Source organism: Jaculus jaculus, chromosome 18 (assembly GCF_020740685.1).
Source record: "Jaculus jaculus isolate mJacJac1 chromosome 18, mJacJac1.mat.Y.cur, whole genome shotgun sequence".
NCBI lineage: Eukaryota > Metazoa > Chordata > Mammalia > Rodentia > Dipodidae > Jaculus > Jaculus jaculus.
The window spans coordinates 32,524,645-32,538,017 of record NC_059119.1 but is presented as its reverse complement, the minus strand read 5'-3'; the positions used below and the strand labels follow the sequence as shown (position 1 = coordinate 32,538,017).

At 43.6% G+C, this 13,373-nt stretch overlaps 1 protein-coding gene across 2 annotated transcripts in view; it reads left to right on the top strand.

Moving 5' to 3' along the window:
* Positions 1 to 942: 942 nt before the first annotated feature.
* Positions 943 to 13,373, top strand: part of LOC101601485 (ankyrin repeat domain-containing protein 26) — a 94,165-nt gene continuing 81,734 nt past the window's right edge. For both annotated transcript variants that reach the window (XM_045137294.1, XM_045137295.1), the window contains exons 1-4: positions 943 to 1,250; positions 5,502 to 5,616; positions 5,946 to 6,119; positions 11,972 to 12,078. In XM_045137294.1, coding sequence (XP_044993229.1) covers positions 1,009 to 1,250; positions 5,502 to 5,616; positions 5,946 to 6,119; positions 11,972 to 12,078 — 638 coding nt within the window. In that variant the 5' untranslated portion in view covers positions 943 to 1,008. The remainder of the gene's footprint in view (positions 1,251 to 5,501; positions 5,617 to 5,945; positions 6,120 to 11,971; positions 12,079 to 13,373) is intronic.

The following is a 13,373-nucleotide window of genomic DNA, read 5'->3' as shown; positions in this document are numbered from 1 at the left end:
TGCAGAGGCTGGAAGCCCTGGCGCGCCCATTCTCTCTCTGCCTTTCTTTCTTTGTCTGTCTGTTGCTCTCAAATAAATAAATAAATAAAAATAAACCAAAACAATTTTTAAAAATTACTATTTCCAAGTCTTAAACCAAAATTTTAAGGTCATTCTGGTTTCATCTTGCCCCCCCCCCGAAACGTGTACCATTTCTTCTCATATTTCACCCATTTGTGTAATTCTAACACCGACTCCTCTACACAACCACCAACTCCCAACCGACTTTAATGGGTCGGCAAATTAAAGGCTCTCACAGCTTGGAAAAGCGACTTCCGTCTCTCTTTCCCAACGACAACCTTATGCAAACACCCTTTCTCCCCCATGCAAAGCCTTCCTGCCCAACAGCTGCTAAAGCAGGGGAGGGTGCGCGGACCGCTTGGTTCGCCCTCAGCTCCCGACGTCGCAGAATCCAGGCACCGCCGCGGTGACAAACAGCAGCCGGGGAAGTCGAGGCAGGAAGGCTGAGCCCCCTATATAACCCGTCCCCCACCGCAACTGCTCCACAAGGCTCCAGCCCCTGCCGAAAAACAACCACGGACGCGGGAAAGCCGAGGCTGCTCCGCCAGCCCGGGCTGACAGACCGTGGACCTCTGCAAGCAGGCGACACTCGGGCAGAGTCCACAGGGGAACGGCCCCTGCCGGCTACCGTACTCCCGACGCAAGCAGGAAGCGAGTCCAGGCTGCCCATCCTCGGAGACATGCGCACTGGGCACCCTTAGCTGTCGGGCCTTTCTACGCATGCGTGGCCCGGCCTCAGAGACCGCGGAGCCGGGGCCTCACACGCCCACCCCTTAGCGGCCGGGCGTTTCTGCGCACGCGCTCGCGCGTGGTTGCGTTTAGCAACGTGGGTCGGCGATTATCGTACTCTGAAAGAAACCACGCCAAGCTGCGGCGCGTGCTCCCCATGGAGACGCTGCGGCGGGACTAGGGGAGGTGGTTTTCCGGGGGCACCCGCCAGCCTCGGCCATGAGGAAGATCTTCGGCTCCAGGAGTAAGGGCCCCTCGCCCCTGGCGCCCGGCCGGCTGCGGAGCAACTGCGTGGGCTTCGGGCGCGAGGGCGCCGCGAGCTCCCCGCAGCCCAGGTACCCGGTCCAAGACAAGGATCTGGGCAAGATCCACAAGGCTGCGTGCGCGGGAGACGTGGCCAAAGTCCAGCACGCCCTCATCCTGGGCAAGAGTGGCGTGAACGACCGGGACAAGAAGGACAGGTAACGGGGGCTCCTGCTCCCGCCTGGGACCGGGACCGGGACACCTGCACCTCGGCGTAGGGCCGGAAGGCCGGCGAGGGGCCGCGTCGCCTTTCGCTGAGGATGCTCGGCTCTCTTCCACCGCGGCACCCACCACTTGCACTTTGCGCACAGACCGTGACGGGTCTGGCGCCCAGGTCTTTAACGAGCTGCAAAACAAAATTATCCCTTTTTTTTTTTTTTTTCTTTTTTAGCTCGGGTTTTTTTTTTTTTTTTTTTTTTTTTAGTTCTGATCCCCAGACTACGTGTGAAAAGATGAAGTCGTGGCGGGCTTCTGTCAACCCAGCATCCCTGCAGCTGGCAAAGGGAACCTGCCTCAAAGGAGGTAGAAGGTTGGGGCTGATACCCGAAAGTTGTCCTCTCTCCTCCACGACACATACACCCACACCAATAAGTAAATAAAAAGATCTTAAGCCCGTCCTGATTCACGTATAATCTCATTATCCAGCATTTCACTGGCTATTTCAAAGTGATTTAACTAACGAAATTAACTTACACCTTTTTTATTTTCTATACGCACATTTAAAACACGTTAGATACGTTGTAAAAAAATACAGAGAAAATTCCCATAACGTAACTTCAGGGTTAAGAATTCTCCAAATAATATGCCATATTCATTTCATATTAACGTACACCTATGTGAATATGTTCTTGGAAGAATTGTCTAACAAAATAAACTTTGAAGTGGGACGATAGTTTCATGTACTTGAATAAGAAGACTCATTGCCAAAATGTAAATTTTTTTTACATAAATAAGAATATCAAGGTTTTAAAAATTCTTTTATCTATTTACTAGAGAGAGCAGGCGGAAAAAAGAAAGAAAAGAAAGTGTTTCGTGGCCTCTTGCTGTTGTAGAGGAACTCCAACTCTAAATGCATGTACCACTTTTTGCATCTGGATTTATGTGGGTACCGGGGAATTGAACCTGGGTGGGCAGGCTTTGTAGGCATGTGCCTTTAACCGCTGAACCACCTCTCCACCCTGATATTTCTTGCTTTTAAGTTTGTAGTTGTGTATCTATTGTGATGCATGTCTCCTTTTCTTGAGGGCTTAGTCCTTAGTACTACTCAGTGAAAATTTTAAAAAGAAATAAAAAACGGGGCTGCAGAGATGGCTTAGTGGTTATGCACTTGCTTGTGAAGCCTAAGGACCCTGGTTTGAGACTCGATTTCCCAGGACCCACGTAAGCCAGATGCACAAGGGGGCGCGTGCATCTGGAGTTTGCACTGGCTGGAGGCCCTGGTGTGCCCATTCTTTCTCTCTCTCTGCCTTTTTGTCTGTTGCTCTCAAATAAGTAAATAAAAATAAACAACAACAAAAACCCACATCACAGTGACAGCCTTATTTTGGCTAGTGCCACATATGGGCTGAGGGCTGGCCTGGTCAAGGGTCAGTTGAGGGCTGGAGAGATGGCTTAGCGGTTAAGCGCTTGCCTGTGAAGCCTAAGGACCCCGGTTCGAGGCTCGGTTCCCCAGGTCCCACGTTAGCCAGATGCACAAGGGGGCGCACGCGTCTGGAGTTCGTTTGCAGAGGCTGGAAGCCCTGGCGCGCCCATTCTCTCTCTCTCCCTCTATCTATCTTTCTGTGTCGCTCTCAAATAAATAAATTTTAAAAAAAAAAGGGTCAGTTGAGAGCTTCCTTGCTGCTTTCTCTTTAAACTCTTCTTTGGGGCTGGAGAGATGGTTTAGTGGTTAAGGTGCTTGCCTGCAAAGCCAAAGGACCTTGGTTTGATTCCTCAGGGCCCATGTCAGCCAGCTGCACATGGTGCCACATGCATCTGGAGTTTGCCTGCAGTAGCTGGAGGCCCTGGCGCGCCCATTCTCTCTCTCTTCCTGTGCCTCATTCTCTCTCAAATAAATAAAAATTTTCTTCAATAGGTGGAGTGGCTGCTAGCCACCATTGCCTTTGCTGCCTGTGGGTTGGACAGGGTACCACTTGTTACCGAGCTCTTGTCCCACAGTTTGTGGCAGATGTCCACGCTCAGGCTTGTCCTGTGAGTGTGTCAGAAAAGGAGGAGGCTAACCATGCCTGGAGCTCTGTAGTGGAGGGGAGAAGCAAGAGAACCCAGATGTCTGTCTGGGGGGTCTTCGTGCCTTCAGATTCAGATTCATGAGTCACCCCATAGGGTGGGGGAGAGGATGCAGTGGATATCTAAGGGTCCAGTGCACCTGGGCTCTTTGAAGCAGACCATACACTAGAGGTTGAGTAATCTGATGGCCATGCGCTTCAAAATGAATCTTCAGTTGATAGGTTTTGCTCCCTACCCACCGTTTCCTTCACAGCCCTAGATCACGTGTCAGTTAAACCCCTCTCACTCCACAAGTGTTTCTTGTGGCTGTCTACTGCCCAGACACTGTGGCTTGGTATCCCCCACGCTTCCTGAATTGCAATTGCACCTCTTCTCCAGGAACCCAGAGCAGTCCATTCTTACAACAGTAGGCCCCCTTTTAACATAGTGTCTGGCTGTGAGGTAAAATAGATTTCTTCTCCAGTGCTGTCCTATGTCACAGGAGGCATCACTGTCATAGGAAGTCCCCCACCATCACTAGATTTAAAGCTTGTTTTGTGGTCAGGCCACCATTCTGCTTTCTCCAAGAATGTCTGATTTATCTATCCTGTGGTTGTGGCTTTAAAGGGTTTCCCTTCTCCCGAGGACCTGTGGTGACAGTCACAGGCTGTTTTCTGCTTCTCTGTTTCTCCACGCTTCTCAGCTCTTCTGCCACCTCCTTCTTGATTCTAGTGCTTTTCCTGTTCTTTCCTCTTCGGAGTAAAGTCTGTCCTTTGTTACTTTGACACTTCTCATTCAAGAAGTCATATGGAGAAAGCCTCTTGAATTTTCATTTTAACCCAGACTGTTTGTTGTTCTTATTCAACCCTCTTTACCCATATGCTTTTAAGATGTAACATTTATGTAATTGCTATCTATGTGACTTCTTGGCTTGCCATGGTTCTGTTATTTATTATGTATAGTATTTCATTTAACATAAGGTGTGGATTGTGTGGTGACTTTATTTCATGTATTAAGATAAAAATTTTGCTGGGCATGGTGGAGCATGCCTTTAATCCCAGCACTCGGGAGGGGAGGTAGGAGGATTGCTTTGAGTTTAAGGCCACCCTGAGACTACATAGTGAACTCCAGCTCAGCCTGGGCTACAGTAAGACCCTACCTTGAAAAAACAACAACAACAACAAAAATTAATGTTGTCATTTACAGTTGCAATAAGTGACATTCCAATGTTACAGGTGTTAAAATGTGAGGAAAAAGCCGGGTGTGGTGGCACACTCTTTTAATCCCAGCACTTGGGAGGCAGAGGTAGGAGGATCACCATGAGTTCAAGGCCACCCTGAGACTACATAGTGAATTCCAGGTCAGCCTGTACTAGAGTGAAACCCTACCTTGAAAAACCAAAAAAAAAAAAAAAAAAAAAAAAACCATGCTATACTTATTGAAATACATTATTTTAAAAATTTAGTGCCGGGCGTGGTGGTGCACACCTTTAATCCCAGCACTCGGGAAGCAGAGGTAGAAGGGTCGCTGTGAGTTCAAGGCCACCCTGAGACAGAGTGAATTCCAGGTCAGCCTGGACTAGTGTGAGACCCTACCTTGAAAAACCAAAAAAAAAAAAAAAAATTCTCAAAGTAGCTATAATTACATTATTTTGCTTCATTATAATGTTGCCTTTGTTAAGTACTTTAAGTACTAGTAATGGTCATAAAGTCTACAGTCACTACACTTCTGGTGTTAGAAAGTGTCCTGAATATTTTGTATAGACGCTCCTGTGAGGTGACTGCCATGTTCAGTCGCCATTCTTGGGGGCAGGGAAACTGAAGCGTCGGGAGGCGCAGTGGCAACTGACAAGTGGAAGATACCAAAGGAGGACTCAAGCCCCAGCTGAGTGAAATCCAAAGGCAATATTCCTTCTGTAGAAACAGACTGCTGGGGGCTAGGATCGAAGCCAGGCGGTAGAGCACTTGCTCAGAGTGTGAGTCCTGCCTCGTCTCCGGTACCAAGCACATAGAAATCAAATAGGTGTGGCTTCCATTCATGTGGCGAGTGATAACGGCTAATGAATAATTGTATGTTTCTTACGAGAAACTTGAATGCTTATTTTGAAGAGGAGAATTTCATGCTGTTTAGTGTCTACAATAGCATGCGGTGCATTTTGAGATGGTGGTCTCTTAATTTCCTACAAAACCCTCTCATTTTCGTAGGACTGCTCTACATTTTGCCTGTGCCTTTGGCCATCCGGAAGTGGTGACTCTTCTAGTAGAGAGGAAGTGTGAGATTGATGCCTATGACAGTGAGAGCAGAACACCTCTGATGAAGGTATGTATAAAACTGCCAACTGTTAAGCCCAGTGTGGTGGCGCATGCTTTAATCCCAGCACTCGGGAGGCAGAGGTAGGACAATAGCTGTGAGTTCGAGACCACCATGAGACTACATAGTGAATTCCAGGTCAGCCTGGACTAGAGTGAAACCCTACCTGGAAAAACAAAAACAAAACAAAAAAAAAACTACCCAGTGTTTAGTCTGAGATGGCTTTGATTTAAATGCTTAGGACAAAACTGAGTTTATTTCATTCAAATGTATCAGTAAGAGCTATAAAATACTTATTTTGAATTCCTAAATTTACATTTCTCGGTGCAATGCCACAGGCTATACAATGCCAAGAAGAGGAATGTGCGACTATCCTGCTAGAACATGGTGCCAGCCCAGATGTTACGGACGCCAGCGGCAACACTGCTCTCCACTATGCTGTGTACAGCGACAACGCATCAATAGCTGCCAAACTGCTTGCACACAGTGCAAACTTAGAAGCAAAAAACAAGGTATCGATCAACCAACTTATAAACAGTACATACAGCAGTGATATGCTATGATGGTTATTCATGTGTGTGAGTGCATGTGTGTGTGCGTGTGGCTCGCCACGGCACATGTGGGAGGTCAGGACAGCTTGAGGTTTCTGTGCTCCAACTAGTATGAGACAGGGTCTCTTGCTATTGCACAAAGGGTCAGATTACCTGGCCTGTGAGTGTTTAGCTGTAGGGTTCTCCTGGCTCTGCCTCTCATTGTCTTAGACACACTGGGATCACAGGTGCACGTGCCATTTTGCATCTGTGAGAACGGAACTCAGGCTAGCAGGCTTTGCAAGCAAGCACCTTTAGCCACCGTCCATCTCCTCAGCCCCGTGATGTTTGTTGTTAATTTTCATCATGATTGGATTGAGAAGTGCTTAGGAGATTTGTAAAGCACACCTCTGTGTGTCTGAGGGATACAGGAGGCTCTGGACCTAATCAGTGGTTTAATCCATTGATGGAATAAAAATTTAAGTAGCATTGCCCCTTAAAGATTCTTTCATTATGCAAAAAATAATTTATGGATGAACCATTGTGTTTTTTTTTCTCTTTTTTCATTCCTCTCCCATAAAGTACATATTTTTTTAAATACATAGTGTTGTGAAGGCAAGGCCACTGCCTCACTGTGGTGGGTCCCTCAAAGTATCTTTATTATTTATTTATTTGAGAGCAAGAGAGACAGAGAGAGAGAGAATGGGCACACCAGGGCCTCTAGCTACCACAGACGAACTCCAGACACATGTGCCACCTTGTGCATCTGGTTTTACATGAGTATTCGTATTTGAACCTGGGTCTTTAGGCATGATAGGCAAGTGCTTTAACCACTGAGCCATCTTTCCAATCCTAAAGTACAATTTAGTATACAAAGTCATGACTTTAATGTGTGTGTGTGTGTGTGTGTGTGTGTGTGTGTAATGTGATCTGCATATATGCTATATATATAATATATACATTATGCTATATATAATTTTACTCTTCTAATTCGGCTCCCTCTGCAGCTGCCTTCCTTCCCATGAACCTCCCAGTACCAATCTGGTTGGTTCCCTTCTTCCCCCTGCGTTCATTGTGCATTCACGTCACGTGTAGCCCATTACCCTTTCCCTTTTTCCTTAGGATTTCTTCCTTCCCTCTCGAGATTCTCTGTCTAGTTTTGTGACCCATACACATATAATTTTAAACCTAGATTCTACATATGAGGAAGACATGGCATTTGTCTGAATCTGGCTTAATGCACTTAACATAATGATCTGCAGTTCCACCCATTTTCCTTCAGATACCATGATTTCATTTTTCTTTATGGCAGGATGGAATTCCCGTGTGTATATGCACCATATTTTCTTTATCCGTCCATCTATTGATGGGAGTCCAGGCTGGCCCCATTTTCTAGCTGTTGTGATGGTTGTAGGAGTAAGTGTGGAGGTGCAAGTATCTCTGGTGTGTTTCTCTGAGGTGTAGCTCCAAGAGTGGTTATTGTAGCTGGGTCATCTGGGTAGTTCTGTTTTCAGTGTTTTGAGAAACCTCCATACTGCTATCCACAACGAGTACCTAAGTTTAGATTCCCAGCAGTGTGTAGGAATTCCTCTTTCCCCATATATTGGAGAAAAGACAACCTCTTTAATATCCCCACATTCTCACTAGCATTGGTTGTGGTTTTTTTTTGTGATGATAGCTGTTCTGACTGGTGGTAAAATGAAAGTTGAAAACCTTTCCTGAGGGCTAAGAACGTTGAACACTTGTCTAAATATTTATTGGCTATTTGTAATTTTTTTTCTTTTGAGAACTATTTATTTTGTTCATTAGCCCACTTATTGATATTTTTGTTTTGTTTTGTGGTTTTCCAAGGCAGGGTCTCACTCTAGCTCAGGCTGGAACTCACTATATAGTCTCAGGGTGGCCTCAAACTCACAGTAATCCTCCTACCTCTGCCTCCCAGAGAGCTGGAATTAAAGGCAAGATTTAAAAAAAATATATTTTTATTTATTTATTTGAGAGAGAAACAAAGAATGAATATGGGCACACCAGGGCCTCCTGCCACTGCATATGAACTCCAGACACATGCATTATTTTGTGCATATGGCTCTATGTGAGTACTGGGGAATCAAAGCCAGCCCTTTAAACCTTGCAGGAGAGTGCCTTTAACTGTTGACATTTCTCCAGCCCCACATTAAGATCTTTGATCTACTTTGAATTGAGTTTTTTGCAGGATAAGAAGTAGGTGTTTAGTTTCATGTAGACACCGTTTGCTTAAGAGCCTCACTTTTCTGCAATGTATGTTTTTGACAGGTGGCTGTAACTGTATAGGTTTCTTACTATGTCCTCTATTCTGTTCTGTTGGTTTACCTGCCTGTTTTTGTGACAGTTCCATGCTATTCTGCTATGCCTCTTTGGTATAACTTGAGACCAGGTATGATGAAACCTGCAGCATATTTTTTTTGGGGGGGGGTACAGATTGCTTTTGACCATCAAGGTCTTTTCTGCATCCATACAAATTTTAGGAATTTTTTTTTTCTATTTCTGTGAGGAATGTTATTGAGCTTTTCATAGTGTTTACATTATATCTGTAATTGCTTTCTTTATTTTAAATTTAATTTATTAGTTAGTTTTCTTTTCAGCAAATACAGGCAGTTTGGTACCATTGTTTAGGTTCATCCATGACCTACCCCCTCCCATTGGTCCCTCCTTGTTGAGGTATATGGGCCATGCATTGTGGAGTTAGCCCACAGTTATTGGTACGAAAAATGTCTCTGCATATCTTGACTCAATATGTGGCTCTGACATTCTTTCCGCCCCCTCTTCCGCAAAATTTCCCTGAGCCATGTTGGGTTCATTTTTGGTCTGCTTCAGTGCTGAGGTGTTGGGGGCCTCTGAGGCTCTGGCTCTCTGATTTGGTAGGAGTTGATTTTTCTCTGTGTTGGTCTCCTTCCCCTTTGTGCTGGCATCTGGATCATCAGGAAAACAGCACCCTTCCTTGTTTTGCCAATTGTCCTTAGTTTCAGTCGGGCCCCTTTTGAGGTATGTTGGGGCAGCTCTCTCCTTAGGATCTGCATCTATCTGAAAAAGAGAAGCAGATTCTCCAACAGAGAGTAAGTTAGCACCCGTAAAATTGAGATAATACTTACTTTTTTGATAGAGGGTTTAATAGGTGTAGGCCCTCATGTACCCCATGATTAATGATAGCTTGATATTGGAGAGTGGGCTTATGTTTGGATATGGTTCTGACTTGTTTCCCAGCTCCAGCTATGGGTCTCATACCACTGAGGGGATCAGTTAGCCAAATCAAGAGCAGTTGGTTCCCCACCATGGCTGTGTGCCACTATTGCACTTATGTGGGCATCACACCAGGTTATTTGTTGCTAATTAGGTTAGACCATGAGTTGCTTGGACAGATATTGGTCATTTCCCCCAGTCGCCCATGTAGCACCTTCTGGCACTAGACACGCTGACTGTCTGGGGACTGACTCTCTCCTGGCTTCCAGCCATGTCGTTCGATTTTATGTGTCAGCTGCATATGGAGTCTGCAGCAAAAGGGTCTTACCACTGACCTTTGGTGGGTCATCAAGTACTCTGACAAGTCTGTCATTGCTTTAGGAAACCTTGTAGGTGTCTCTGATCAAAAGCTCATTGTGGATGATTGCCCCATGCTGGTAGTGGGGGTTACAGGTCAGTGCCCACTAAGAAAATGAGGAAAAACATAACTAATACACAAGAGTTAGAGAGGTGAGGGGGGGAAGGGGGAGAGGGAGGGAAGGAAGATGTAGAAGATTTAGGTTAGTCTTGATCCTACCCTCTCCAGTGTCTTGTAGTTCAGGTGTTTCCTGTAAGGGTCTAGTGAAGATTCAGCCATTTGGTCTGCCTTTTAGGAGGTAGAATTTTATTAAAAAAAATAGTTATTGGAGAGAGAGAGGGAGAGAGAGAAAGAGGCACATAGAATGGGTGCATTAGGGCCTAGCAAAGCCTGATGGCCCAAGTTCGCTTCCCCAATACCCACATAAGTCAGATACACGAAGTGTGGTGCATGCACCTGGAGTTCATTGCCCTGGCGCACCGATTGCCGCCCCTGCCCCACCCCCATACCGCTGCTTGCAAATAAAAGATAGCTTTGCTAGATATAGCAATCTTGGTTGGCGATTATTTTCTTTTAAAGAATGAAATACATTATACTTTTCTAGCTAAAGATTACTGATGAGAGATCTGATATGTTTGTCTTTGAAAGCCAGTTGGTGTTTTTCTCATATTTTTTTTAGCACTGTATGTTTGTTTTGTGTTTTTGACATCTTGGGTATGTCATTAAGAGGTCATCTCTTACCCTGTCTATTGGGGTTCTAAATGCCTTCTCTCTTGATTTGTGAAAATTACCACTATAATTTCATTGAATAGATTCTATATGCTTTTTTAAAGAAATATTTATTTATTTTAGAGAGAGGAAGAGGCAGATAGAGAGAGAATGGGTGCATCAGGACCTCTAGTCACTGCAGATGAGCTCCACATGCATGGACCACCTTGTGCATCTGGCTTACGTGGGTGCTGAGGAATTGAACCTGGGTCCTTAGGTTTTGCACACAAGCACCTTGACCACTAAGCCATCTCTTCAGCTCTCATTGCTTTTAGTGTTTGTCTTCACTTCATCTCCTATTCCAGTAATTCTTATGTTAAAATGTTGTATTTTTATTTGTGGTTTATGTTTTTTCAAAATAAGAAATTATTAATTCACGACTAAAGTGGAATCACAATAACAAATGAAAAGTAGATGTGGGTCTGGAGAATTGTTTAGTGGTTAAGGTGCTTACCTGCAAAGCCAAAGGACCCAGGTTCAATTCCCCAGGATTCACGTAAACCAGATGCACAAAGTGGTGCATGTGTCTGGAGTTCATTTGCAGCATCTGGAGCCCCTGGTGCGCCCATTTTCTTTCTCTCTCTCTCTCAAATAAATTTTTAAAAAATATGTTTTTAAAAAAGTAGCTGTACACCAGGATACTCAGGATTATCATTGTGAGCAAGATTAACCTTTTCTAATAATGCTTCCTAACAGAAAACAAAACCTTTCATCTTCTAATAAGAGAAAACTCATGGGCCACTTATTAATAAGCAGTGAAAGTTCATTTGAAGTTTGGGTCTTTTGATTCAGAGTCAGTTTCTTGTGACTCAATGGAGCAGGAAGAAGTATGTGACATTTGGTTCTGGGATCCTGGCTCTGTATATAAAAGAGAACCAAGCTGGTTTGTTTAACCTAGAGGAAACTTCCACATTATTGTAAAGATTTCAAATCTAAATCCCTGAAACTTATTCCTCAAATGTCAATGTTCACCACTAAAAAGTATTTTTGAATAAGGATTAAGTTAGAGATTTTTATGGTGCTAGGTGTACACAGAATTGTGTTACTACACAGATGCTCACGGAATCTTCTGTCGCAGACTGGTACTTCTAGAAAAGTAAAAACTTAGGAATTTAGGTTGAGAAACTCTGCTCTAGAGATGATCATTTAGCTTATTAATTCAGTAACTTGCTTCAGACCTTTACTACTCTGTCAGAACTATTGAAATGTAAGATACCAACACTGCCCCTGAGAAGCATACCATTGGAAATTTTCTAATATGGGCTAGGATTTGCAGAACCCCTGAGATGCTTGAACGGAGCTGTGAGAGGACTGTAGTAAGGGAGGAGTGGCATTTGGCAGCAAGGCCTTAGAGAAAGATAGGGAGAGAGAAACTGCCTTTGTTTATTTTCTATATTAAAAGTTTATGGTCATGGGACCAGTTATACAGTTTTTCAGTTCAGTTGAAAAAAAAAAGTAATTTTGGGAATTATAAATGGCTTTTGTTTTATAGGATGACCTCACAGCACTGTTACTTGCTGTAAAGGAAAACAAACACCATATCATGGACTTTTTAGTAAAGAGGAGAACAAAGACTTACGTCGCTGACAAGCTGGGCAGGTACAGTAGTGTTCTAGAGTGCTAGCAGTCTCTCGTCAGAAACACAAGTGGGAGTAAGGCTGACCTTAATCACTCATAGACACTGAAAGCTTCAACAAGCACCATTAGTTGGCTAGAAAAGCAGTTTTTCACTTTGGCCACCCAAAGAACAAGTAGAAGAACTCATATTCCCTTTTATAATGACTGAGGTTTTATAACTTTATTTTGTTGATACTGTGGTCTTATAGTAACTGTATGGGATCCATACTCAAAGTACTGACTTTTAGTTTGTTTTAAATTCAGTATTGAACTTAATTAAGCTTTATTATTATTATTATCGTTAAGCACCAGGGCCTTCAGCTACTGTAAACAAATTCCCTACAAATGCGCCATCTTGTGCATCTGGCTTACGTGGGTCTTGGTGAATTGAACCTGGGTTCTTTGGCTTTGCAGGCAAGTGCCTTAACTGCTAAACCATCTCTCCAGCCACTTATTAAGCCTTTTTGTTGTTGTTTTGTTTTTTGTTTTTTGTGGTAGGGTCTCACTCTAGCCCAGGCTGACCTGGAATCTACTCTGTAGTCTCAGGGTGGCCTCAAACTCATGGCAATCCTCCTACTTCTGCGTCCCTAGTACTGGGATTAAAGGTGTGCGCCACTATACCTGGCACTTATTAAGCTTTTTATTAATGGCCTTTATTACCTTTTCAGTAGCTTTTTGTTTTAAATTGCTTTCTTTGAAGAATATTGACATTAAATTATCTATGTGTCTAATAGTTAGTACTACTCACTGTTCATTTTTTTCTCTGTTTAACTTATAATGTATTTTGATGTTCTTTTCAATTAGCATGACCAGAGGAAAAAAAAGATAAACTTAAATGGATAATCTTTTCCTTTAATGAAAATAAGCCATTGGGGGATAATAAAGGGAAAAGATAGGTTTTAGAGTCACACAAGACTGGGTTCAACACCTAGCTTTTCCTTCACTAGGTGTATAATATCTGGAAAATGACTTATCACAAAGTATGCTTTCTCATATGAAAAGAGCTTACAGTATCATTGAAGGGTGACTTAAGACTGTGTTTACATATATGTACATACATAATTCAGTTCAGGACATATTCAAGATTATTGGGATTGTTAACCATTACATTTTCTTTGAAGCTTTTCATTATCCGTTCTACAAATAAATATTAGTGGGATCATTCCGAACAATCTGATAGGTCTAAATATTATTGCAGGATGGCAACGTTGTTACCTTTCATCCTTCCTACCAGAACCACCTTCTTTTCTTCTTCTTTTGTTTTTAATTATAGATTC